Source organism: Osmerus mordax, chromosome 20 (genome assembly GCF_038355195.1).
Source record: "Osmerus mordax isolate fOsmMor3 chromosome 20, fOsmMor3.pri, whole genome shotgun sequence".
In the NCBI taxonomy this organism is placed as follows: domain Eukaryota; kingdom Metazoa; phylum Chordata; class Actinopteri; order Osmeriformes; family Osmeridae; genus Osmerus; species Osmerus mordax.
The window spans coordinates 456,938-483,697 of record NC_090069.1 but is presented as its reverse complement, the minus strand read 5'-3'; the positions used below and the strand labels follow the sequence as shown (position 1 = coordinate 483,697).

Sequence of the window (26,760 nt, the reverse complement as noted above, 5' to 3'; positions counted from 1 at the left end):
TGGTCAGTGTCACCTATCATTTAGACCCCCAGTAGCCCTTCATCCCTCTCCCTTCCTCCTCTCCAGGGAGCGACGGGTCTCTTGGCCCTGGCTGGAGCCGTCCAGCACACAGCTAACTCACAACAGACTCAGACCCCCCTTCCTCTCGCTCCCTGCTCTCTCTCTCCCCTCTCCCTGCTCTCTCCCTCCATCCCTCTCTCTCCCTGCTCCCCCCTCTCCCTGCTCTCCCCCTCCCTCTCTCTCCCTGCTCTAACCCCCCTCTCTCTTCATTCTCTGTCTTTGTTCTCTCTGCGGTCCACAGGCCCTAACTCATCTTGCCTCTCCAAACACACACACACAATCTCCCACACACACACGCACACTCTCCCACACACACGCCACTTGCATGATAGACAGTACTACATTGAATACATACATCAGACATGAAACAGAACTGATACATCTCTGGATAGAAGGTCCTCATGCTGCAGTCTGTCTCACTGGCTGACAGGAGCTTATATCAGTAGGCCAGGCTGTGTTCAGATCTACACACACACGCACACACACAGGCATGCAGTCACACACACATGTACAGGCAGGCCTCCTGCTGGTGTGTGGGTCATGTCCTACGACGTGTAGCAGGACGTCTAGAGGAGAATGTTCCTCACACACTCACCTCCTCATGAATAACTCAGGACTATCACCTGGAGCTGCCGGCCTTCTAGAAACACCACCAGCCCAGACAGCAGGGGGGGGAGGGGAGGAGGGGGGGAGGGAGGGGGGAGGGGAGAGGAGGAGGGGGGGAAGGTAGGGGAGGAGGAGGGGAGGAGGAGGGAGGGGGGAAGGAGGAGGGGGGGAAGGTAGGGGAGGAGGGGAGGAGGAGGGAGGGGAGGAGAGGAGGGGGGAGGAGAGGGCAGGAGGGGGGGGAGTAGTTTAAGTACTATTTAATGTATAATGTATGTATTCATACATTTAGTATTTATTTATGAATATGTATTATTCAATTAGCATGTGTGTGTTGTCACGGTGTTACCTGATCAGCTGTTGTCCTGAGAGCTGCACTCTTCTCCAACACACACATCAACTGCTCCTGGAAGGCTGCCCTGGGTATCTATCACTTTGCATTGTATTCATTTAGCAGACGCTTTTATCCAAATCGACATACAAACAGTGCATGTAGATAGTACAGCAGAAGATCAAGGATCAGAAGAGCAGAGTTATAACAGAGTTTTTCCAGGATCACAATGACTCTTATTGAGAGACTGGTTGCTCTTGTTGGTTAGTTGTAACTGTCTTAAAACTATTGTACTCGCTGTGAAATATATTTTTGTTGCTTGCTTTTTTCCACAGGTACACCCTTGCACTTTTGAGGTTGTTGTAGTTTAATTGTAACTTGTTTAACTACATGCTCTTATGGTTCTTCCCTTTGGGACTTATTTGGTTTTCACAATGTATGCTTCATGTTTTGGCTTCCTGCAATGTTTGGGGCTATCTCGTTTGTTATGATCAGTGACCTATGCACTTTTGTAAAGCTCTCTCTTGGAAGTCGCTTTGGATAAAAGCGTCTGCTAAATGCATAAATGTAATGTAATGTAACAGTATTTTGGTGTTCAGAGTCCAGGAACGTCTGTATTTAGCAGACTGTGATAATCTCAGCATGCAGAGAACCAAGATTCAACCAGATATTTGTGCCCAAAGCAGCAACAAACATGTTCCTTTATGAAGCAGCCTGACAGCAGCCTCGTGGAAGTCACTCCTGGCTGGACTGCCATGTCTGTATGGGTGTATTTATGTGTGTATACCAGACCTGAGTAGATGTCTGGATATAAACGGTATATTTCCCTCCTGTTACCCCCCTCCTGTCCCCTCCGCTTATCTCCAGCTCCACTTCACTTCAAGGGAGCTCTGACAGAGATGTTCATTAGCACCTCCAGCAACTTCCCAGACTGAGGTTGGAGTGGGAGTGAGGGAGAGAGAGAGAGAGAGGGAGAGAGAGAGAAAAAGAGAGAGAGAGAGAGAGAGAGAGAGAGAGAAAAAGAGAGAGAGAGAGAGAGAGAGAGAGAGAGAGAGAGAGAGAGAGAGAGAGAGAGAGAGAGAGAGAGAGAGAGAGAGAGAAAGAGAGAGACAGAGAGATGGGGAGAGAGAGACAGAGAGGGAGAGAGAGAGGGGAGGGAAAGAGAGGGAGGGAGAGAGAGGGAGAGAGAGTATCCATGTATGTTATCTCTCTCTCACTGCCTCGGTTTGTTGCCAGGCCGTGGTATCTTGCAGGGCTGAGCGGAGTTTTTGTTGGAGTGTCTGAAGGCTGGTCAGCTCGGCTGATCTCTGGAGAAGTGAGGCCCAGACCTGGAGATCACAGACGAGAACGTTTCAGATTGGTGCTGAAAGGCTTTTCTAAGGAGTGTTGAAAGCATTTAGGGGAGAAAAACAACTTCATAGAAAATGGAAGAAATAAAATGACTTGGTTTGAACCAGATAAGATGGAAACCTTCCCTGCGATGCTTCCTTCTAAGAAAAGCCTTCCACTTCACCCATCAAGAGGAACAGCAACATCACCACCACCAGCACAACAACAACACAACACAACAACACAACAGCAGCAGTCTGTCCAGGGTCGTACATCACAGGACCACAGAGGATGTCGTTAGAGCTTGACCTCCAACCCCTCACCGGAACCCACATCCTGACCTCATGGTCATCTGTCCAGCACCCTGCCAGCCTCACAACAGACCCCTGCCCTCCCCCCTCCCCCCCGCCCTTCCCTGTCCTCCCCCCGCCCTCTCCTCTGGACCTCCATTGAGAACAAGCTTCATTCTGAGCATCTGCTAGCAGAGCAGACTGAGTCATGTGACAACTCATATTTCCTCATAACAAGGCCACGCCCCCAGCTCTAATCTGGCTGTTTGAGGTGGTGGCTGGTGGGCGTGGCCGGGGGTGTTGATTGATGGCTCCTCCTCCTATAGGGGCGGCTGGACTTCCTCCTAACGGGTCATATCCTGTCTGGCCCCTCGTCCACTACACACTTCTACACCACGTCTGGGTCACTGGCCTCCACCCTCAGATACACCCCCCCCCACACACACACACACACCCCAGCCCCTGAGTACCATGCTGGGCTGGTGGTCAGGGAGCTGAGAGCCATCTGAGGAGAGGGGAAGCTACACCTCAGATATATCCTGGAGGTGGAGAATCCAAAAGCATACAACTTTATTGTCCATCCAGAACCTTCTCCATCAACTAAATACATTGTGCATTCATCCTAGACTCCAACCTTTAAATACATCCTAGACTGTAATGAACATGCACACACACACACACAAGCCTGCAAAGTGCTTGCAGAGCAGGGTAGTTGATGTTGACCAGCCGATGCTGAACAGCGTGTCTCTACAACCTTGACATCACGGGACCGTCCACTCTCTAACACACTGAAATGAACACAACGGACATGAGAGGGAAAGGTCATCACCAATCAACTTTCTCCAGACAGGAGAAGAGCATGGCTGTAGTGCCACCCTGTGGAGGCGAGGGGAACTGCAGGGCTGATCTGAGGGGGGCTGGGACTCTCACAGTGGGGGCTGATCTGATGGGGGCTGGGCTCCACAGTGGGGCTGATCTGAGGGGGGCTGGGCCTCCACAGTGGGGCTGATCTGAGGGGGGCTGATCTGAGGGGGGCTCCTCTGTGAGGTTCTGGTGTCCAGGCTCCTCTGATCCTGCTGGAGAAAGATGTAGTGAGAGGGGAGAGATAGAGGGGGGAGGGAGAGGGGGGACGGAGGGAGAGGGGGGGGATAGAGAGGGAAGAGGGAGAGGGGGGGAGGGAGAGGAGGGGGGGAGAGGGGGGGAGGAGGGAGAGGGGGAGAGCGGGGAGGGAGAGGGGGAGAGGGGGGGAGAGGTGGGGGAGGGAGAGGAGGGGGGAGAGGTGGGAGGGAGAGGGGGAGGGAGAGAGGAGGGGAGAGGAGGGGGAAGAGGGGGGGGGAGAGGAGGGGGGAAGAGGGGGGGAGGGAGAGAGAGGGGGGGAGGAGAGGGGGGAGGGAGAGGGAGAGGAGGGGGGGGGAGAGGGGGGAGGGAGAGGAGAGGGGGGGAGGGAGGGAGGAGGGGGAGAGGGGGGAGGGAGGGAGGGAGAGGGGGGAGGAAGGGAGAGGAGTACTTTCCCAGAGCGCTTGCTCCATCTGGGAAACGCTCCTCAGATCAACACGAGACAAGAGGAGAGGAAGGAGAAAGCCGTCATTATTTTAGTTTGATTGAAGTTTCAAGTTTTCTAGTTTTATTTGAAGTAAACTGTGCATTGAATGTAACTGTAACAGCCTGCTAGCCCCAGGGCAGAGCTCTGCTCTTCAGCCTGCTAGAGCGAGCCCCAGGGCAGACAGCTCTGCTCCACTTCAGCTGGAAACAACTAAGTCCAGTCAGCCTCGCATCAGCCTGCTACCAGCCCCCACCCCAGCCTCACCCTCCCATCCCCGCTTCACCCTCCCAGCCTCACATTACGCCTGCTACCAGCCCCCACCCCAGCCTCACCCTCCCATCCCCGCTTCACCTTCCCAGCCTCACATTACGCCTGCTACCAGCCCCCACCCCAGCCTCACCCTCCCAGCCTCACATTACGCCTGCTACCAGCCCCCACCCCAGCCTCACCCTCCCATCCCCGCTTCAACTTCCCAGCCTCACATTACGCCTGCTACCAGCCCCCACCCCAGCCTCACCCTCCCAGCCCAGCCTCACCCTCCCAGCCTCACATTACGCCTGCTACCAGCCCCCACCCCAGCCTCACCCTCCCAGCCCTTCAGAGGTACCCACCAGACACTCTCCCACCCCCTCCTGGCTCCCGGGACCAGAACTGGAAGACACAAATCTTCATGGAGTCAGAGAGGTACGACAGATAAGTCTGCCCAACGATAGCCTGTGATACACACACACACACACATCATCAAGCAGTCGGCCAGCAGTAACAAGCTCCAGATGCAGTCTGGACCTCAGAAGTGGCTCTTCTCTGGAGCCACCCACTAGGAACCTCTCCCTCCCGCTAGGAACCTCACGCTCCCACTAAGAACCTCTCGCTCCCTCTAGGAACCTCTCGCTCCCTCTAGGAACCTCACGCTTTCTTGCACAGCAACACGGATACGACTCCCTCTTCTGTTCTGAGGGACGAACCACAGACCGTCACAGGAGAAAGATGACTTGGATATTTACATGAGCAAGAGGTGAGTCATTGTGACTTTATGGAGTCTTTGTTGACAGAAATGTTCAGTGAAAACACCAACCAACTCCCATAACAATGTTGGTCCTGATTGAATCTTTTAACACCCTCTAATGAATTGTTGCATCGCACAGCACACTGGTACAAATATGTCGTCTTTAAAACCAGAGGAGCTGTAGAGAACAGAAGCGGTCTGGCTGAACACTGTCGAGGTGATAGCGCCCTCCTCTGGTCTGGCTGAACACTGTCGAGGTGATAGCGCCATCATCTGGGCAACTTCTGAATTAATTGATGTCAACTGATAAATTATATTTTAACCCTTGTGTTATCTTCGGGTCATTCTGACCCATCAGTCATTGTGACCCACCGTCGTATTGCGACAAATTTACCTCATACAAAAACAAAGTGAAGCATTTTCTTTTAACTGTCGGGCTGTCTCAGACCCCCCACATTGGAATGGTTAAAAGATAATTATTTTTATTTGTTTTTGTATTGGGTAAAATTGGGTAAACACAACGATGGTTCGTTATGAACCTTTGGGTCATGTGACCCGAAGGCAGCACGAGGGTTAAAAGGAGTGAAAAACTGTAGAAGATAATAACTCCTAAGGGTGTAACGATACACTAAGCTCACGATTCGATACGTATCACGATACTGGGTGTACGATACAATACGTATCAGGACATTTTTAACAACATTTTAAATTAAACTGAAATTCACTTAACAGATTTATTTCCAAAACATTAAACATTTTCAATCATTTTCTTTGTTGTACGTACCAAGTGATTTCTGTGAATGCAGTGAATGCACGCATGACGCAGGTGCAGAGTAGGTCGCGTGCTGGTAGCTCAACCAATAGGATCAAACGGACGTCATATTGTAAAAATATTGCCATAACTCTACGATACATATTGTAAACATTATGTATTGCGATATATAATTCCACCCCTAATAAATCCACATGCTTCCAAATTATTATTACGAAGAAGCCTTTTCTAAAGTGACTCTGGGGAGATTCCAACCTGAGATTGCTTGACCTCCACCAGACCAAGACTATACCCCCAAGCTACACGCATGTTCAAGCTACACGCATGTTCAAGCTACACGCATGTTCAAGCTACACGCATGTTCAAGCTACACGCATGTTCAAGCTACACGCATGTTCATGTTTTCATGTTGCATAAACACTGACCAGGACACAGTTGGTAGCACAATAACGTGTATTAATCATGACTTTAGAATATACAAACACACGGTTTGTTTTGAAGGAGTCTGTAAGTTCCAGCTTCAATGCTGCTCACGACGTCCACGATGACCATCTTCACCCTCCTCCTCTCACCCTCCTCCTCTCACCCTCTCCTCCTGCGTTTAAGCCCCCCTCCCCTCTCCTTCCCCCTTACATCTTCTTCTTCATCTTGCCCTTCTTGTGAACGCCTCGTCCGAAGCCTGATGACTTGACGTCGTTGAGCCTCTGCAGGCCACGCCCCTTGATCTTCTTCATCCCGCCGCTCTGCAGGAAGTTCTGCTTCTCCTTCCTCTTCCTCTCCTTCAGGATCTGGTCACGGCTCCGCAGCTCAGAGCGTGCCCGCTGGGGGGGGCCGGAGGAATCGGCGCCGCGCCTGCCTCGACCTGGAGGGCGAGAGGTGGATGAAAAAATAGTAGAAGGAGGGGTGAAGGGGTCATCGCTCTAAAGGATCTCTGAATAATACCATCATACTAAACACACTTCTGATTGGTTAGAGGAGCTAGAGGAAGAATAGACACATCTCTGAATTTCACTCTGGTTACAAGACAAGAATCACTTATTTTCATGATGCACAAGATGAAGTGAATTCCTACCTCCTCCTCTTCCTCCTCCTCCACTCCACTCTTCTCGTCCTCCACCCCATCCACCTCTTCCTCTTCCTCGTCCTCTTCCTCCTCCACTCCACTCTTCTCTTCCTCCACCCCATCCTCCTCCTCCTCTCCCTCCTCCTCCTCCTCTCCCTCTCCCTCCCCCTCGTCCTCTTCCCCCTCCTCTCCTCCCTCTTCCTCCAGTCTCTCCTCCTGAGTCAGCATCCTCGTCATCCACCTTGTACTTCTTCTTCCAGTCCTCATAGCTGAGACACATCGTCAAGGAAACACCACACACACAGACACACCTTCAAGGAAACACCACACACACAGACACACCTTCAAGGAAACACCACACACACACCTTCAAGGAAACACCACACACACAGACACACCTTCAAGGAAACACCACACACACAGACACACCTTCAAGGAAACACCACACACACAGACACACCTTCAAGGAAACACACACAGCTTCTGCTTTGACAGACGAGTAAGAGGATACAAGTTCTTTTTGTGGATCTTGCTGACCATCTGTCCCGTCTCCAGCTTCACCCTCTTCTTGGAGTCCTCCTTCCCTGTCTCCCTGACGAAACGCTTCCTCTTACGGTCCCTACGGAGGGAGGGAGAGGAGGAGGAGAGGGAGGAGGAGGAGAGAGAGGAGGGAGAGGAGGAGAGAGAGGAGGAGAGAGAGAGAGAGGAGGAGAGAGAGGAGATTTTGATGTTGCACACGGTGAACCTTGATGTGCTGTAAGTGTGTGTGTAGGTGTGTGTGTGTGTGTGCAAGTGTAGGTGTGTGTGTGTGTGTCTTTACCACTTCATCATGTGTTTGTGTTGGTTGAGGCGTCCCTCCTCATCTCCCATCAGGTCCAGCACTGCTGTGGAAGCCTGCTGCTCAAACGTGGTTCCTTCTCCTGTCATGCTGAGCCTGCGCGCACACACACACACAATAACTACTATATACTCCAACTACACCCTCACACCCTAATAGCATAGCTATGTTGTATCCATTGATAATATATAACATGATGTATCCATTGATAAGTGATGTCGTGGTATAGCCATTGCTAGCTGCTAGCATGCCCAGGCCTACCCTCGCTCTGTGTGCAGGTCCTGGGCTCTATAGGGGACGTAGTGCTCCTCGTCTCTCACAGCCTGTTTGCTTTTTTTGCTTTTTGGCCTCTCTGTGTCTCCGTCATCCTGCTTCCTCCTCTTCCCCCCCAGCACCTGGGAGAACACCCCCTGGTGGACACACAGTGCAGGCACACCTTCAGTACCTCACACTCCATTCAATACACCTCAAATATCTGCCCATTTAGAAAGCAAAAATTATGTGATGCACATGGCAGAATTCTAACCGGCAAACTCTTTATTTGCAAGATTATGCTCTACCACTAAGCTATACCTATCCCCAAAAGTAATATTACTATACATCGATATTAGTTTTTCACACACAGTACATATCTGTATTAACCAATTATTACTTACTATCGATGAACACATTTTTCACTGTAAACAAACTATAGTAAACATCTATTTTCAGAAGCCTGTCAGAGAGCATGCTGGGACCTGTAGTTCCTGGTCGTCTTCTCCCTGGGTGTCGTCCTGCTGCAGGCGGGGGGCGGGCGGGGCGGAGGGGTGCAGCTCGCTCTCGGCCGCCCGCTCCTGTCTCTTCCTGGAGAACTTGTCCACCAGGACAGCGTCTCTGCTGCGCTTCGCCCGCATCACCTCGCTGCCCTGGCAACGGCTGCTACAGTTGATCTCAAAGATCGTCTGAGGAGGGGGGGCAGGAGAGAGAGAGGGAGAGAGAGAGGGAGAGAGAGGCGTGTTGGGGTTAGAGGCAACTCTACACTATGGTAGTATTGAGTGTAGGGCTAGTTAGGGCAGTATTGAGACTTACAGCTTTCGATCTGTAGCTCTTGATGGAATCGACCATCTGTAGACGATCCAGCTCCAGTCTGTCCAGCCCGGATCCTGAAACAACCACACGTCATCTAGACACTCAGGACCGCAGGAAACAGGATCGGACGGTTCCACAGTATTTGGGCAGTCAGAGTCTGTGGTTACCAGGCGTCTGAGCTGCCAGGCACGGTGTACATGAAGAACACCTCCCAACACGCTGCCCCCCTCCCCCCCAGGCGTGTGTGGGGTACTAACCCAGCAGGGGGTGCACCGCCAGGCTGAAGAGGTCTGTGTTCTTCACCCTCTTGATGGACTCGGGCGAGGGCAGCGGCCGCGAGCGCAGGTATCCCTGGTAGGCGTTGGACGAGATTTGCTGGAGGTTCTGGAGATCCAGAGAGCTCTGGAGGGCAGAGGTCAGCAGGGACTCCTCGTCGTCAAGGATACTCTGGGGGACGCGGCCGAACGCCCCGTCAGTGTCTGGGGGGGGGGGACGGGGGACGGGACCAAAAGAGGTTAGCCTATCGAGCTGAAAGAAGAAAAAGTCCCTGTCAACGCCTCCTCCCTCCCTCCCTCCCTCCTCCTCCCCCTCCCTCCTCCCCCTCCCCCCCCCCCTCTCCGGTACCTTGAGGCATGTCAGCGGAGGCCAGGGTCACAGGTCGTCCCAGGAACAGGTGGAGGTCGTACACGTAGGGAACCTCGTCTGAACACACCAGGCTGTAGGCCACGCCCCCCCGGCCCGCACGCGCCACGCGACCTGGGACGCACACCAGGAGATCATGAGTTCATTTAACAGATGCTTTTTAGATATACCCATCCCCACGCTCTACCCATCCCCACGCTCTCTCCCCGAGCTATGACCCAGTGACCAAAGGAACTTGTGGTCCACCAACCGACTCTGTGCAGGAACAGCTTGGGCTTGGAGGGGAAGTTGTAATTGATGACGTTGTCGAGCAGGGGGATGTCTATGCCGCGAGCAGCCACATCGGTGACCAACAGCACCATGGCTTTGCGGTGGACAAACTTCCCGATGTTGATCTTCCTGGCCGTCTGGTCCAGAGCACTGTAGATGTACGCACACTCCACCCCCTCCGCACTCAGCAGCTGGGGGGCAGGAAAGGTTGGGGGACACACAGGAAGGGGGGACAGAGAGAAGATAACATTATCAGACCATCACATTGCATCACCTGTCAGAATGACAGAAACAGCAGCTGAACCTTTCACACACGTCCCACAGTTGAGGAAGGGTGTGTGTGTGTGTGTGTGTGTGTGTGTGTGTGTGTGTGTGTGTGTGTGTGCGCACCTCTCTCAGGAACTCGACGTGGTGCTTGGTGGCCACGAACACGACTGTCTGCTCCTGTGGTCGGGCCACGTTCCTGAGCAGGTGCAGCAGCAAGGCCGGCTTGTCCTCCAGACGCAGGTGGAAGAAGGACAGCTGGGGGAGAGGTCAGGGGTCAGACCAACAGAAACACCCATCCTCTAACACAGTCCAGAAAGAGTGTTTTGGTGTTTTACCTTCAGCTGCTCACTCAGCTTGCTGTCCACGTCCAGACGTATCAACACCGGCTCTGTCAACCCTACACACACACACACACACACACACACACACACACACACCCACACACACAGAAACACACTTTCAGAGAACAACTCACAACAGCCTTTCATAATGATCCAACCAAGAGGCCTGGTGTCCCAGCTCCGCTGCTCCGGGCCAGCCAGGCTGGGTTAGGGTTAGGGTTGTGCAGCCGGGCTGGGTTAGGGTTGTGCAGCCGGGCTGGGGTCACAGCTACCTGCTCGGGCGAACTCCACCAGCATCTTGGGCAGGGTGGCGGAGAACAGCAGCGTCTGCCTGGTGTCTGGGAGCCTGCGGATCACCTCCTGCAGCTGCTCCGCAAAGCCCATCTCAAACAGCCTGCAGGAAATGCTAGCCGTTAGCACAGGCTAGCAGCTAGCTTGATAGCACAGGCTAATGTACTAGCACAGGTATATGCTAGCTTTTTTAAACAGGCTAGCAGCTAGCTTGATAGCACAGGCTAACTATTGGCACAGGCATACAGATAGCCTACTAGCACATACAATTCATATTTATATACCCACACACACACTACAGGAAAATCTAAATGTATCTTTGAATAAAAACTGAGTGAGGATATAATCAGCCTGTCTCTGTGTGAGTGACTTGACTCACCTGTCTGCCTCGTCAAACACCACATACTCCACATTCTGGAGCTTCAGGTTCATCTCCACGACAACGTGCATCAAGCGACCAGGGGTTCCGATGATTCTGGAGAGCGAGGCGGAGGAGAGTTAGCACACAGAGACGTGCTGCTTGTCCTAGCTAACGAGGTTCAGCCCCAGGTGTGCGCTGCTCAGACAGGTGATCTTACATGTCTGGATTTTCATGAAGGGCAGCAAACTGGTCGTCCATCCGGTCTCCTCCCAGAATCAGAGCCGTCTTCAGCCCCGTGAACTTCCCCAACTGAAACACAGATCAACACGACTACTGCAACAGCCGCAACACCTAAAACATCTTTAAACATTCACAACAAAAATAATTCCCAGCCGTGTGTGTCTAGGCTGACCTCCTTGGTGAACTTCATGGTCTGCAGAGCCAGCTCCCTGGTGGGGGACAGGATGAGGGCACGGGCGCCGGTCTGGGCGCCGGTCTGGGCGCCGGTCTGGGCGCTGGGGGCCTTCAGCTTCTCAAACATGGGGATCAGGAACGCTGCGGTCTTCCCACTGCCCGTCCGCGCCATGGCAACCATGTCCTTGCCATCCAGGACGACTGGGATGGTCTGGAGGACAAGGGAAGGGCAACAAGCTCACGTGAAACCAGGTGAAAGCTTCTTCCACTAGTCTTCTGTTCATAGACTAGTTCTGCTTTCTAGACAGGGAACAGCAGCAGCAGCATACAGCAGCCAAATGCTGGTAAAATATGCAAGAGGCTGGTAGAATCACTTCACACACCAGTCCCCCCAAAAAACTATAATCATTCAATTAGTGGCTGATGTATTTATATAAAAAAAATAATAATAATATAGTTTTGGATAAAAGTGTCAGACAGACATTATTGTACATGACGTTGTTAAAAGGAACCAGGTGTTCATCAGTTGGAGGAGACTCACCCGGCGCTGGATGGGCGTAGGAACCTTGTAGCCCTTCCTCATGACTCCTTTGTAGACCGGGTAACTGAGACCTGAACACAGGGAGGACAGGAGCCTATTACTGGACTTTCCATATTCTTGCTGCCAGTGTTTTGAATTCACATGTAAATGCTAACCCTAACCCTAAATGCAGTCCATTCACATGCATTTCCTTTTCATGCCAGTATGTAGTCGTAGCTTGCCACGTCACAAAAATGTTGTTGTCCAGAAAGAGCTTGAGTTATACTGTGCACGCGATTATAAATCTCTGACTTTCACAGACAACATGGGAGCTAGTATACAGGCGCGAGGCCCCCTTCACAAACTCTTTATCACCAACCGTCATCTCGACCCATCCATCACATGACGTTGTTCTCACCCATGGACTGAAACCCTCCAGATTTCTTCTTCTTCTTGTTCTGCGCTCTGACCAGCTCCCTTGTGTCTGGCTCCACATCAGACAGGCACTCGGAGGAGGCGGGGAAGCGAGGTAACTTCCTCACGGTCTGAAACAGCAACAACAACATCTTATGAGAAGCACAGAATCAGAAAGGGGTTTAATCGCCATGAAAGTTTGCACAGACAAGGAATTTACTTTGGCAGGTAGGTGCATACATTCAACATATAGGGATCATAAATATTGAATAGTGATGTACAAGTCTAACTAGTACTAAGGGGCTGTAATAATTTAGGATAAAATATAAAAAATGAAGTAGCTATGTAATACAATATAAAAGATACAAACTCGTGTGCTCCCTAATGTTAGCTTTGTATCAATGTATTCAGCTTGCAAAATCGACTGATATTAATTTTCAGGACACTTTTTGTACAGTTTTGCAAGACATTACGATGAACTGCTTTGCCTAGTTAGCTGAGTTAGCCTAGGTAATCGCTAACACCCCTTGCTAGCTGTTAACAGTAAGTAAGCAGCGAATACAAAGACAACAGGAAAAGAAAGTCAGATTCCACAAATAAGTATATGTTGTACACTGATACATGAACTGGACAAGGACCAAGCACCATAAATGAATTATAGGATCTTCTTACGGTATCATCGTCCTTAATTTCAGTAGCGAGCTCCAAGTCCGAGTCCACTTCGGGATCTTTATGGCCAACATGTCTCTTTTTCTTCGTAAATTTCTTCTTTCTTTGGGCCATTGTCTCAAATCACCCTGAACTTTTAACACAAGGCTTGATTTTGTATTAATGAAAAAAGGCAGTGTTCAAAAATAAACCGAGACAGTTCAGCACACGATAATAACACAGTAGGCAGACATCTTGAAACACACGAGGCTCTAGTAGTACTCGTAGAATTTACGCGACGGCGCGTAGTGTGATGTCATACAGAAAATTGTAAGCCACGCCTTGTTGACGAGTCAGTAACAGTTACAGTTTTTCTCAATTGTTTACACACAAATACTGGTACTTGAGACACAATGACCACAACATGTAACTCATGCACCAACCCCATGAACCAATTCTGCTAAACTACAAGCACAATTCCTGCTTTACACTCAAATTGCAGTTCTAAAACACACTTTTTTCAAAACACTACACACAATTCTCTGCATTTGGAACAATTTTCATGAAGAAAATCTTTTGTTTTCACAAGGAACACACTGCCATTCAAATACGCACTCTGACTCATCGCAAGGACAAACACCTGTCACACAGTTTTACAATTAGCAATCAGAGCTTTAGCATAAAAGGGCAACAAGTGACCTCTTCTGTTTTTGAGCAATGGATGCCAACATTGGAAACAGAGGCAGAGGAGTGAGAGTAAGAGGAGGAGGACGGGGAGGACGAGGATGAGGAAGGCCAAGGACCATAATCTCTGATGAGATCCGAGCCGCTTTGGTTGACCATGTAGTCAACCATGGTCTAACAATGAAGGAGGTTGGGCAAAGAGTACAGCCAAATTTGAGCAGGTACACTGTAGCATCCATCATCCGGACTTTCCGAAATGAGAATAGGTAAGAAATCTACTCTCACTACAAAATTGCAGTAGGCCTACTGCATATCAATACAGTACTCAATGAGTACAGTAGTACAGTATTGCCTGTGGACTGTTCTGTAGGACTGTACAAATAAAGTATGTTTCAAGTATTTGGGAAATGTATTCCTACTTTGTATTCCTACACAGTATTTACAGTATTTTACTATTTGTTTGGCAGAACTGAAAGATTACCAACACAAGGTGGTCGGGAACATCTTCTGTCTCCTGAACAGAAAACTGAAATCATGAACATGGTCCTAGAAAATAACGCCATAACATTGCGGCAAATACAAAGAAAAATAATAATAATGTAACTGTGTACACTATACAGTAAATGATTATGTTGTTTTGTATGTAGAGCACTGTATGTGCAACTTTGTGTTGGTTGGGATGTACACTGCTTACATTGTTTTTCTGGGAAAAATACGTAAAATATATTTGTTACCGTGTATTTCTGTGATCTGAGTATAAAAACAATATTCTCAATATTTTATAACACACTGAACAAAAAAAGGCCTAAATCACTATGATGATAGTGTTTTACATTGAGCACATCAGTGTTCAAATGGTTCTTATAAATGTCGATTCATATGATGGGTTGTGTGTGTCATTTGAAGACAAAATACCATTTTGAGAAGAAATAACATTGTTTTGAATGTAAAGTTTAATTTTGCAGGAGAAGTGAGGGGTTTTGCCCATTGTGTGTGTGTTTTCTTGATTTGTGTGTAGAGTTCTGAGAGTATGAGATATGCATTCAGAAAATGTGTGTAACCAATCGAGAAAAACTGTAATACGTAGGCTACTCTATGAGGCTACTTCACAATTTAATGTAAATAAATAAATACAAATAATATTGTCTTTGTAAATTTAAACCATAAAGCCATGTTGGAAACGATGTAAGGGTTAGTGTGTCTGGATTTCAAGACTGTCATCCACATGTCTTAATAGTTTCAAATTCCCTGATTCAGAATTCCTGCCCACAGCACAGGACTAGACCCACATACATAAACAAGGTTATGTATGCCTTTTCTGGGAAAATGTTTTTTCAACCTTTCAAAACCTGTTTTTTGAAACTTTTAGGGGAAATATATATGTTTTAATATATACATACTTTCCCTGTTACGCATCCTCTGACCAGAAAGGCCTAGTAGCCTGTATCAGGGGGAAGTTGTGGCTAGTCGTAGTAGGTCCTATTCCTGTTCCTTTATTCCCCAGTAGATAAGCCTCCGTTATGATGACTCATATCGGATCAGCGGCAACCAAAGGGAGCAGTTTGAACAGACATATTTAGGTCATTCAATATTATACTCCGATATAATCTCACCGCTTTCTTGCAGCCGAGGAAAGATTATGAAACGGAATGTGCTCAGTGTGTCAGGGACCACGCTGACCCACAGCCCTCATCTGGACCACATTGACCCACAGCCCTCATCTGGACCACACTGACCCTCAGCCCTCATCTGGACCACACTGACCCACAGCCCTCATCTGGACCACACTGACCCACAGTCCTCATCTGGACCACACTGACCCACAGCCCTCATCTGGACCACACTGACCCTCAGCCCTCATCTGGACCACACTGACCCACAGCCCTCATCTGGACCACACTGACCCACAGCCCTCATCTGGACCACACTGACCCACAGCCCTCATCTGGACCACACTGACCCTCAGCCCTCATCTGGACCACACTGACCCTCAGCCCTCATCTGGACCACACTGACCCACAGCCCTCATCTGGACCACACTGACCCACAGCCCTCATCTGGACCACACTGACCCACAGCCCTCATCTGGACCACACTGACCCACAGCCCTCATCTGGACCACACTGACCCACAGCCCTCATCTGGACCACGCTGACCCACAGCCCTCATCTGGACCACGCTGACCCACAGCCCTCATCTGGACCACGCTGACCCACAGCCCTCATCTGGACCACACTGACCCTCAGGCCTCATCTGTAACTCCCGCTCTTTATCACAGGACATTAGATTACATTCAGATGTTATTACTCTTTCATATCCGCTCGAGAAAACCTCGGCGTGGATCCTTTGGTGCCCCGTGGCATCAGCGGAGACGATAACCCTAACCCTTTGGTGCCCCGTGGCATCAGCGGAGACGATAACCCTAACCCTTTGGTGCCCTGTGGCATCAGCGGAGACGATAACCCTAACCCTTTGGTGCCCCGTGGCATCAGCGGAGACGATAACCCTAACCCTTTGGTGCCCCGTGGCATCAGCGGAGACGATAACCCTAACCCTTTGGTGCCCCGTGGCATCAGCGGAGACGATAACCCTAACCCTTTGGTGCCCCGTGGCATCAGCGGAGACGATAACCCTAACCCTTTGGTGCCCCGTGGCATCAGCGGAGACGATAACCCTAACCCTTTGGTGCCCCGTGGCATCAGCGGAGACGATAACCCTAACCCTTTGGTGCCCCGTGGCATCAGCGGAGACGATAACCCTAACCCTTTGGTGCCCTGTGGCATCAGCGGAGACGATGACTGACCTGGACTGAGTGGTGCGTCTTTCTAAAACAACATTTACATTTGAGTCATTAAGCAGGTGCATTTATCCAGACCAATTGGCGATGTACGAAGCACAGCAAAGGATCTAAGATAGGAAATGAACAGCTCTAATAGTAGCCTCAGTAGTCAGAGTTTAGAGACGTCTGGACCTTCAGTATAAAGTAACAACGTCACAGCTAGGCCCAATAGGCACAGTGTATAGTAACCACATCTCAGCTACCAGACACGGTGCCATAAAAATATCTCAAGTGAGAGCTTTAGTTGGTAGTTTAGCATTAATATTTGAAGAGGGATTGTGAGGGTCCACTAGCTGGGTGCCACAAGCGGAAGCTAGAGGTCACTGCAAGCTCGTGGGTGTTTTTAGCCTGCGATGTTGCCATGGCGTCACGCGGCCTCTGCCGCTCAAGCAGAGGCCTCCTGAATACATATTTTCAAAGCCTCTAATCAAATTCTACCGACTGAAACATCACATATTTCCTGAGATTCATAGAGCCTATGCAGTGAGCTACCGCTGGCTTATCTTTCGCAATCTTATACTGAGGAGAAATTCATATCCTCCTCTCATGATTCACAGATAATAGCCTACATCTCTTCCGCCTCCAAAGAAAATGAATCTGAAATAGAAATCAATTCAAGCAGTACATGAATACTTGTTTAGTTGGAGCCATTTGAATAATAATCAGGGATTGAAATCTAACAACACACACTTCACTCTGGTGCATTTCATTCCTTTTCCACACTCAGCGACGAACCATTTTTTCTGTTTAATTTGAGGGATTAATCTGAAATTATCCATAAATTGTCTATGTCTTGCAGAAAACAGCGAGGTGTACAGCAGGAGTATTAGCTCAGGGGACATCAGAGCCTCCTCCCAGGGACCCTCACCAGAGCCCCCCTCCTCCCAGGGACCCTCACCAGAGCCCCTTGCCTCCCAGGGACCGTGACCAGGACAGGAAGAAGAGGTGGCCATGACAACCCCTCCATCTGCTGCTTCGTGTTTCCTCTGCTGAGGAGCAGCACTGATCTGAGCAACATGGAGTCTGTCAATCCACGGCGTCTCCACCAACCAGACAATCAGAGCGAAGCTGGGGGGTGTTTGAAGTCAACAGACAGATGTAAACACTAAATAAGTCATCACCATGGCAACAGCAGAGTAGATCTTGTTAATGTGGTGTTGAAGATCACCAGAAGGTGGGCGGGGCTAGCAGCTGTGTGTGGGAGGGGTGTTTACCTACTGATGTGTGTTGTGGATATAGTGAGGTGTGTGTTGTGGGTATAGTGAGGTGTGTGTTGTGGGTATAGTGAGGTGTGTGTTGTGGGTATAGTGAGGTGTGTGTTGTGGGTATAGTGAGGTGTGTGTTGTGGGTATAGTGAGGTGTGTGTTGTGGATATAGTGAGGTGTGTGTTGTGGGTATAGTGAGCTGTGTGTTGTGGGTATAGTGAGGTGTGTGTTGTGGGGCAGGTGAGGTGTGTTGTGGGGCAGGTGAGGTGTGTTGTGTGGGGCTGGTGAGAAGGTTTAGCTATTTTCCACCTCTATTGGATCAGCTTTAGTTCTTAGCGGTGGTTTAGGAGGTCAATCCTGAAGGGATTAGCACATGCAAGTGACAGAAGGACCAGGGGGGCCCTGCACACTGACACTGGCTGGGGGAGGGAGAGGGGGGGAGGGAGAGGGGGGGGGTGGTAACCAATGCTCCAGGTAATGTGGGAACCCAGAAGATCCATGTTCCTGGACCTCCAAACATGTTGTCCATCTCGCTGCCTCTGTGTTGCCAATCTTATTATGAAACTTATTTATAATTCATGATTGTTTTGATGTCCTTGTTTCAAAGAGGTCCCGTGTGTTTAATGTCACCTCGTTTCTGTGGGCGACAAGGCTGGTTTGCTAGCATCACTTACATTAACTACCACGTAACTAAGCACCTACAGGAACAACATAAGACATGTAATAGTAGTAATTACACTTTACATTTAGGTTATATTAACTACCATGTAACCAAATAGCAATACTCAAAGTCACAACATAGTGGGTGCATTGCAAGTGCTATGTGTTTACATGGTATAACATGTTTGCATGGGAGTTAATATAGCCTATCCCTAATATGAAATGATTGCCACAGTGCCTTGAAGACCAGATGATTAGGATGATTGACTTAACTTGATGGTGAGGAAGAAGAATAGGAGGAGAGAGGATGATGGTGATGATGAGGATGGGATAAATGACATGAACTATAGCTATATGAACAGAATTATCAGCGATTTCTGCTAATGATGCCGGAGGGGACTAGCGAGAGAGCTTTAAAACAGCAGTGATAATGAACGTGTCCTTTAAATCCCCCTTTAAGAAGCATTTTTTTTTACATTAGGGAGTTAGATGACTAAATATTGTGTAGGTTGTTGCTTCTGAAGCATTAGCGCAGCCACATGACATGAGCAGTCACTCAGAAATATCCGTTTAATGAAAGTCATTAAGACAGATCTGTCTTATGACATGTTTGTCGGTGGTCAGATTCCCGTAATGGTTCCGCACTGTGACAGTGGTGTATCTAGACGAGAGAGTTAAGCTGCAGAGATGGGCAGTGGAGGTTAAAAATAACAGATTATTTAACCAGTGGTACAACGAAGCTCTTAAATAGTGAACGGGTTAGACGTTCTTCGTCCGTATCTGTGTCAATTAAATTATTTATCTGCCGCTCTTGAAAGCCTGGCCTTGTGCCCAGCTAACCTTTCAAAAATAGGCTCCAACGCTGCGGGGTGCGCGTTGGAGCCTGGGGGACGGGCTCTGGCGCGTTTTCAGAGGCGGACTGTCATGGGCCTTCCAAGACAGGGGCTAGCCACCAAGGAGCACCACTTCCCAGACAACCTCTAGCGCCTTTACAGCTAATCCGAGATCGGTGTTCTCCTCAGAAGTGGTACATGTAAGAGTGAAATCCCGACCCAAGACACTGACAGACAACTTGTATTCCCATCCTGAAGTCAGGGTCAGGGTTCTGGAACGGTCTTTTCCTGGTTGAACTAGCGGTCCTATGAAACAGGAGACACATCCACTGAATACGTGTTTGTACTGATTTAGGACACCCTCAGGAGAAGGAGCAGGGGAGCAGGGGGTAAGATCCTCATCTTATCAGCATGTGAACCCCCCCCCACGACCCCCTCCCCCCTGACCCCCACAAGCAGCATCAACAGATGGTGTGAAGTCACCCCCCCCCCCCCCTTCCGGACAGCAAAATTGGCCATTTCGTCCCATGAGCCAGTAAAACGCTGGAAGGAGGCCTGATGGTCTGCTTCACAAGAAATGAATTATCTTTCCCCCCTCCAGACCCCCCCCCCCTTCAGCCTCGATGCAACTTGTCTCATTGTTTGACGGCAACTGAGCAAGTTTGATCTGCGTGATGTGCATGTTTCATTGGCTTAATCCATTCTTATTCCCCACGCTGTGAATCATTCAGAGTGCTTTAATGCAAACAGGAGAAGTGCTTGCGTCCCCACAAGAAGAGCTCAGCTCTCTGACAAGGCTGGTCTGCTGCATAAGGAGACTTTGGCTTTGCTGTCCCCTCAGAGCAAAACTGCAGAGGCACATGCACATACGGTCAAACTTTCAATTACTTGATATTCGTCCATTAAAAGGCAGTTTCCCTTCCAGCCCCAGGCTGTAATCCCACAGCCGGCGTTAAGACGATCATCGAGGCTCGTGTGACAGAAGCACTAAAAGCTCAACCCCTGGAGGAGCAGGGGGAGGGAGGGTCTCACCAGCCTGGAACAGCCCTACATCTACAGCATGTACTGTATATGGACACTGTAGTGTGGTGTACTGTATATGGACACTGGACTGTGGTGTACTGTATATGGACACTGTAGTGTGGTGTACTGTATATGGACACTGTAGTGTGGTGTACTGTATATGGACACTGGACTGTGGTGTACTGTATATGGACACTGTAGTGTGGTGTACTGTATATGGACACTGGAATGTGGTGTACTGGATATGGTGTATATGGTGTATATGGTGTATATGGTGTATATGGACGCTGGAGGATTACCAGTGATTAACACTGTGGATGTGCTCGACTAGGTTTAATACACGAGACTTAACGACCATTTCCTGTTCCTCTCCACTCTCTTCGCATCTCTCCGTTATGTGAGATGACAGATGACCAGAATTAAAGCCTTGGAGCAGAATTAACTTTTCATGCATTATGTTTTCCTCATCAACGCTCTTCTTTTTTCTTTTACATTTGTCTTTTTTTGGGTCGATGCTGCCGGCCCCTCTTCTTCTTCTTCTTCTTCTTCTTCTTGTCCTTAATTGCAGTTTCATCAGAAAGTCTCCATGGCCGCGCTGCTCTTTCTCTCCTCTCTCTCTCTCTCTCTCTCTCTCTCTCTCTCTGTCTCTCTCTCTCTGTTGTGTGTTCTGTGGAAATGAACACGCTGATCCACACCACTAGGACTGTGCTGACTCTGCACACTGGAGTGTTTTAGTGCCATGATCGTTCACATCCTTACTGGGTTGTTCCTGGTTAACGACAAACAGACAAGCCTCTGTTTCGGTGTACATACACACACATGCACACAGACACACACACATACAAATAGATATTTACACACACAGACACACAAATACAGTACATAAACACACACACACGCACACACTCAGCACCAAAACTAACAGATCAATATACACACACTCAGCACCAAAACTAACAGATCAATACACACACACACATCTGTCACACAGGAGAAATCTCTGGAAGCCCAGGTTTCATCTGATGGACTACACTCCCCTCACTAAAGTTATAACTTCCTTTTCCTGGGAGAATCTGTCGCCCACACTGTAGATTTGTGTCCTGTGAGGGACAGACATCCATCCAGCTGCACCATATGCTGCTCTGGGTGGAGGAGAGGCAGGCTAAGCCACAAAGCTGCCTCATCCCGAGGCATTAAAGCCTCTAAGAAAGGATTTCATCGTTAATTCTTGATTATAGAATTTCTCTCCAGAGCTAGCTGGGAAACACTGAACAGAGATAACCTGGATAAACACACACACACACCCACCCACACACACACACACACACACACACACACCCACACACACACACACACACACACACACACACACACACACCCTGATCACCTTCAGTGTGATGCCACCACGTGGTAACAATGTGTTGGACTATTATTAGAAAACAGGGATTATCAATCAGGAATTAATTCTGATTATTGTGTCTGGGTTAGGGTTACTGGCCCACTGAAGAGCCACCAGCGCCTGTCCCTCCCCCCTCCCCCTGCTCCTCCCCCCTCCGCTCCCCTCCCTCCCACTCTCCCCCTATCCCCCTCTCCCCTCCCTCCACTCCTCCCCCCTCCCCTCCCTCCCTCCCTCCCCTCCCTCCCCTCTCCCCCCCTCCAGTCCCTCCCCCCTCCTCCTTACCCCTCCACTCCCTCCCCCTCTCTCCCTCCTCCTCCCCCCTACCCCTCCACTCCCCCCTCCCCCTCTCTCCCTCCGTTAGTGAAATTGCGGAGGAAGCTGTCGTCTCTTCTGGAGGAAAGAGAGGAGGAGAAGGAGGAGTGTAGAGGATGGGAAGGAGCAACAAGCAGCTCACACAGTTATTGCCAGCCTGCCTGCCAGCCAGCCAGCCAGCCAGCCTGCCTGCCTTCCTGGCTGCCTGGGTAACTGGCTGACTTGCTGCCACTCCTCACAATAGACGCTTGCTCGTAGTGTGTGAGCGTGGCGTGTAAGTGTGGCATGTGAGCGTGGTGTGTGTGTGTGTGTGTGTGTGTGGAGCTCAGAGGGGATCACAGTGCAGACAAGAGAAGGCTGTGTCTGTGAGGACTGCTGGATGTTACCAGGGGTGTCCTGCCCTCTTCCCAGCCCCACCTGCGGACGTCTCACCTGGGCTGCACCCATGACTGGACATACCTGGCTGGCGCATGCGGTCGGATTTACCCTGCTGTCCACCCTCTGCATCCCACAAGGTGAGTGTGTGTGAACACTGTTTGTGTGTGCGTGCGGGTGCGTGCGGGTGGAGAGGGGGGGGAGATGTGTGTTTGTGAGGATGGGTATGTGTGTACTTGTGTATATGTGTTTACTAGTACGTATACACCTGTGTATGTGAGGCAGAGGATGGGGGGATATGTGTGTTTGTGTAGACCAGTCTCGTGAAGTGTCAACAGACTTCAATAAACAAAAAAACACTTACAAATAATGAACAAGCATGATTATGATCTTCAGGTATCGATAATGCTTCCTTTGTTTGGTAAACTACCGCCCTGGGATTAATGACCCACATGGGTGTACACCAGACATCAACCAAATGTGAAAAAACAAATTTCCCTGAGGTACGATCTCAATTGATTCCTCTACAACCTCTAACCTCTTTATGCACAAAGCTAAAGATGAAAAAACAGGGTCACCACACAGTCTGTGCTTTGCTCTGTCTTATGAAATCTCAAATTTCTACTGATGTTCGTCCTCATTTGTGATCTCATTGAGGCTCATACAGAGTGTGCGATAATCTCAGATTATTCATCAATACACACATGTCATGTCAGATGCTTAGAGATGGGGTGAATATGCTGAGCATGAATTTAATCTCAAAACATGATACGTTTATTCACGAAGGTTTTATTCTCAGAATAATGTTCTAGCGTGTGGTGTAATGTAATATGTACCCAGATGTAATATAAAGGCATCCCTGACGCCTTTATATTACATCTGTCTGTTTAGACGCCTTTATATTACATCTGTCTGTTTAGACGCCTTTATATTACATCTGTCTGTTTAGACGCCTTTATATAACATTTATATAACAATTGACATTTATTATTGTAATGTATCGTATTCATTTAGCAGACACCTTTATGTACAAGTATGTATGTATGCATGTGATGTACAAGTAGTGCCTATGTGAAGGACAGCAGATGTTCTAGGGTGAGAAGTGAATTTTTCTAACTGTATCTAACTGTGATCAGTCAAGGAACAGTCTGTATTTACCAGTACCCACATCTCAGGTATCATGCACAGAACAACATCTGAGGAACAGAGCAAAAACAACATCTCAAGTAGAATATTACAAAGTAACATTGTTAATTGTCGGTTGGACCAGAACACAGAAACCACCTTGTCAGAAATGATGCAAGTGAACGCTGCTCTTCCTAGCGTTGAACATTAATGAGATCGGACAGAGGGGGGAGTGGTGGGTCCATGAATAAAAAACAACTCTGTATCTGCCTGTCTGTCTGCCTGCTGGCTGCCTGTCTGCCTATCTGCCTGTGTGCCTGTCTGTCAGCCTGTGTGCCTGTCTGCCTATCTGCCTGCTGGCTGCCTGTCTGCCTATCTGCCTGTCAGCCTGTGTGCTTGTCTGTCTGCCTGTGTGCCTGTCTGTCTGCCTGTGTCTGATGTCCTCAGAGAGAAGGCTCCTTAATGTTTCATGAATCTGGTCAAAACAACAACACCATCTCAGCTCTCGGCTGCACATCAAGTCAGCTGCACCTCGGAAGCAAACTGCATTCTTTATCTACCCCCTCTCTTCCCCTCTCTCCCCCTTTCTATCTGTATCTCTCTCTCTTCCCCTCTCTCTCCCTTTCTATCTGTATCTCTCTCTCTGTGGAGATGTGTAGACTATACTTAATGCCCCTCTGTGTGTTTGTCTGATATGACACCCTTCCTGTCATCATGCCGGCCATCCTGGTTCTACCAGACTTGATTCCAGCAGATTTTCGAAATTATTTTTGTAAGAGCATTTGGCAGGATTAGTTTGCCTACTGAAAGCTGCATGAGTGCTTGCGGTTGGATATTTAACAGACGTGCTAGCGGTCAGCTATTAGCACACAGCCAAGGCTTGGCTGCAGGCACGCAGCACCAGGATGAGAGCAGGAGAGGATTGCTGTCAGGCTGATCTCCTACCTAGCTGGACGGATTGTTGAGTTCAGCCACAGGTGTGTGTGAGGTCCAGTCTCATGAACCATCTGTTTAAACCCTAAGAGGTTTATGTTCTTTAATCTGCTCCATACTGAAACACCTCGCTGGAGTAAACACACCTTGCTGAACTAGATACACCTGTCTGGACTAGACATACCTGGTTGGACTAGATACACCTGGCTGGACTAGACACACCTGGCTGGGCTAGACACACCTGGCTGGGTTAGACACACCTGGCTGGGCTAGATACACCTGGCTGGGCTAGACACACCTGGCTGGGTTAGACACACCTGGCTGGACTAGATACACCTGTCTGGACTAGACATACCTGGTTGGACTAGACACACCTGGCTGGACTAGACATGACTGGTTGGACTAGACACACCTGGCTGGACTAGACACACCTGGCTGGACTAGACATGACTGGCTGGACTAGACACACCTGGCTGGACTAGATACACCTCGCTGGACTAGATACACCTGGCTGGACTAGACATACCTGGTTGGACTAGAGACACCTCGCTGGACTAGAAAAACCTCGCTGGACTAGATACACCTGGCCTGTCTAGACACACCTTGCTGGACTAGAAATACCTCGCTGGACTAGATACACCTGTCTGGACTAGAGACACCTGTCTGGACTAGATACACCTGTCTGGACTAGAGACACCTGTCTGGACTAGATACACCTGTCTGGACTAGATACACCTGTCTGGACTAGAGACACCTGTCTGGACTAGATACACCTGTCTGGACTACATACACGTCTGGCATTAACACTACATTCATCCACACTAAAATGCTCTGTGTGTGTGTGTGTCCTGCAGTGCGAGGCCTGCAGTGTTATGGCTGCAACATCATCCAGGGCCAGAGGTATGTGGACGTGGGATGTTCCAACCCAGAGGTGCTCACCTGCAGCCACTCACACAAGGGCTTCAAGCATCGTTTCTGCATCAGGACTGAGAGTAGTGAGTCCATGAGCACTGCTACACCTCTCCTGTTACACTGCTACACCTGTCCTGTTACACTGCTACACCTCTCCTGTTACACTGCTACACCTCTCCTGTTACACCTCTCCTGTTACACTGCTAAACCTCTCCTGTTATACTGCTACACCTCTCCTGTTACACCTTTCCTGTTATACTGCTACACCTCTCCTGTTACACTGTTACACCTCTCCTGTTACACTGCTACACCTCTCCTGTTACACTGCTACACCATCATCATGTTGTTCTAAGACTGCCCAACAAGTCCTCAACTCAACCTTAGCCACACCACCGTGTTCAGCCACACCACCGTGTTCAGCCACACCACCGTGTACAGCCACACCACCGTGTACAGCCACACCACCGTGTACAGCCACACCACCATGTACAGCCACACCACCGTGTTCAGCCACACCACCGTGTTCAGCCACACCACCGTGTACAGCCACACCACCGTGTTCAGCCACACCACCGTGTTCAGCCACACCACCGTGTACAGCCACACCACCGTGTACAGCCACACCACCGTGTACAGCCACACCACCGTGTACAGCCACACCACCGTGTACAGCCACACCACCGTGTTCAGCCACACCACCGTGTACAGCCACACCACCGTGTTCAGCCACACCACCGTGTACAGCCACACCACCATGTACAGCCACACCACCGTGTACAGCCACACCACCGTGTTCAGCCACACCACCGTGTACAGCCACACCACCGTGTTCAGCCACACCACCGTGTTCAGCCACACCACCGTGTACAGCCACACCACCGTGTACAGCCACACCACCGTGTTCAGCCACACCACCGTGCCTTCAAGGGACAGCTGAAGTTGAATTACATAAATTCTAAATTACTACTGATATTAATTTATATTAAAAATGTTATGCCCCCTTGGGATGAGCTGTCAGTTGGAAAAGCTTTTTTACAGAACACAGTACTATTCTAAATTCAGACCTGAAAGATCCAACTGACTTTATAAATGTGTTACATTTACATTTAGTCATTTTAGCAGACGCTCTTAATGCCTCAGTTTATAAAACAGCCTCTTAGACATGAAGATGAGGACCTGCTGATGTAAGATCCAGCTGCTGCTTCCTGGACTGCTGAGACAGCCAGTCACGTTAAAGAGCTGATGTGGCGCCCTGTTTCTATTGGCTCAGGGGAAAGAATGGGGTCAGGGCAGCCTGATGACAGGCTGTCGGGTGTGACGGGGCGTGTCTAGGATGAGGACAGTCTTGAAGGGGCAGCACACCTGGTTTTCTCACTAATCCGATCAGGA

General features: G+C 49.5%; 1 protein-coding gene across 1 annotated transcript; it reads right to left on the bottom strand.

The window, feature by feature from the left end:
* Positions 1–6,373: 6,373 nt before the first annotated feature.
* Positions 6,374–13,332, bottom strand: ddx54 (DEAD (Asp-Glu-Ala-Asp) box polypeptide 54). Its single transcript, XM_067258568.1, has 19 exons — positions 13,096–13,332; positions 12,428–12,554; positions 12,031–12,101; positions 11,488–11,700; positions 11,293–11,384; positions 11,094–11,189; positions 10,696–10,817; positions 10,418–10,479; positions 10,206–10,337; positions 9,796–10,006; positions 9,528–9,659; positions 9,161–9,382; positions 8,904–8,977; positions 8,573–8,776; positions 8,097–8,245; positions 7,818–7,931; positions 7,509–7,616; positions 7,007–7,266; positions 6,374–6,796 (listed from the first exon to the last, which is right to left on the bottom strand). The coding sequence occupies exons 1-19, from the start codon at positions 13,204–13,206 to the stop codon at positions 6,564–6,566; spliced, it is 2,733 nt and encodes a 910-aa protein (XP_067114669.1). The 5' UTR covers positions 13,207–13,332; the 3' UTR covers positions 6,374–6,563.
* Between the last annotated feature and the right edge of the window lie 13,428 nt (positions 13,333–26,760).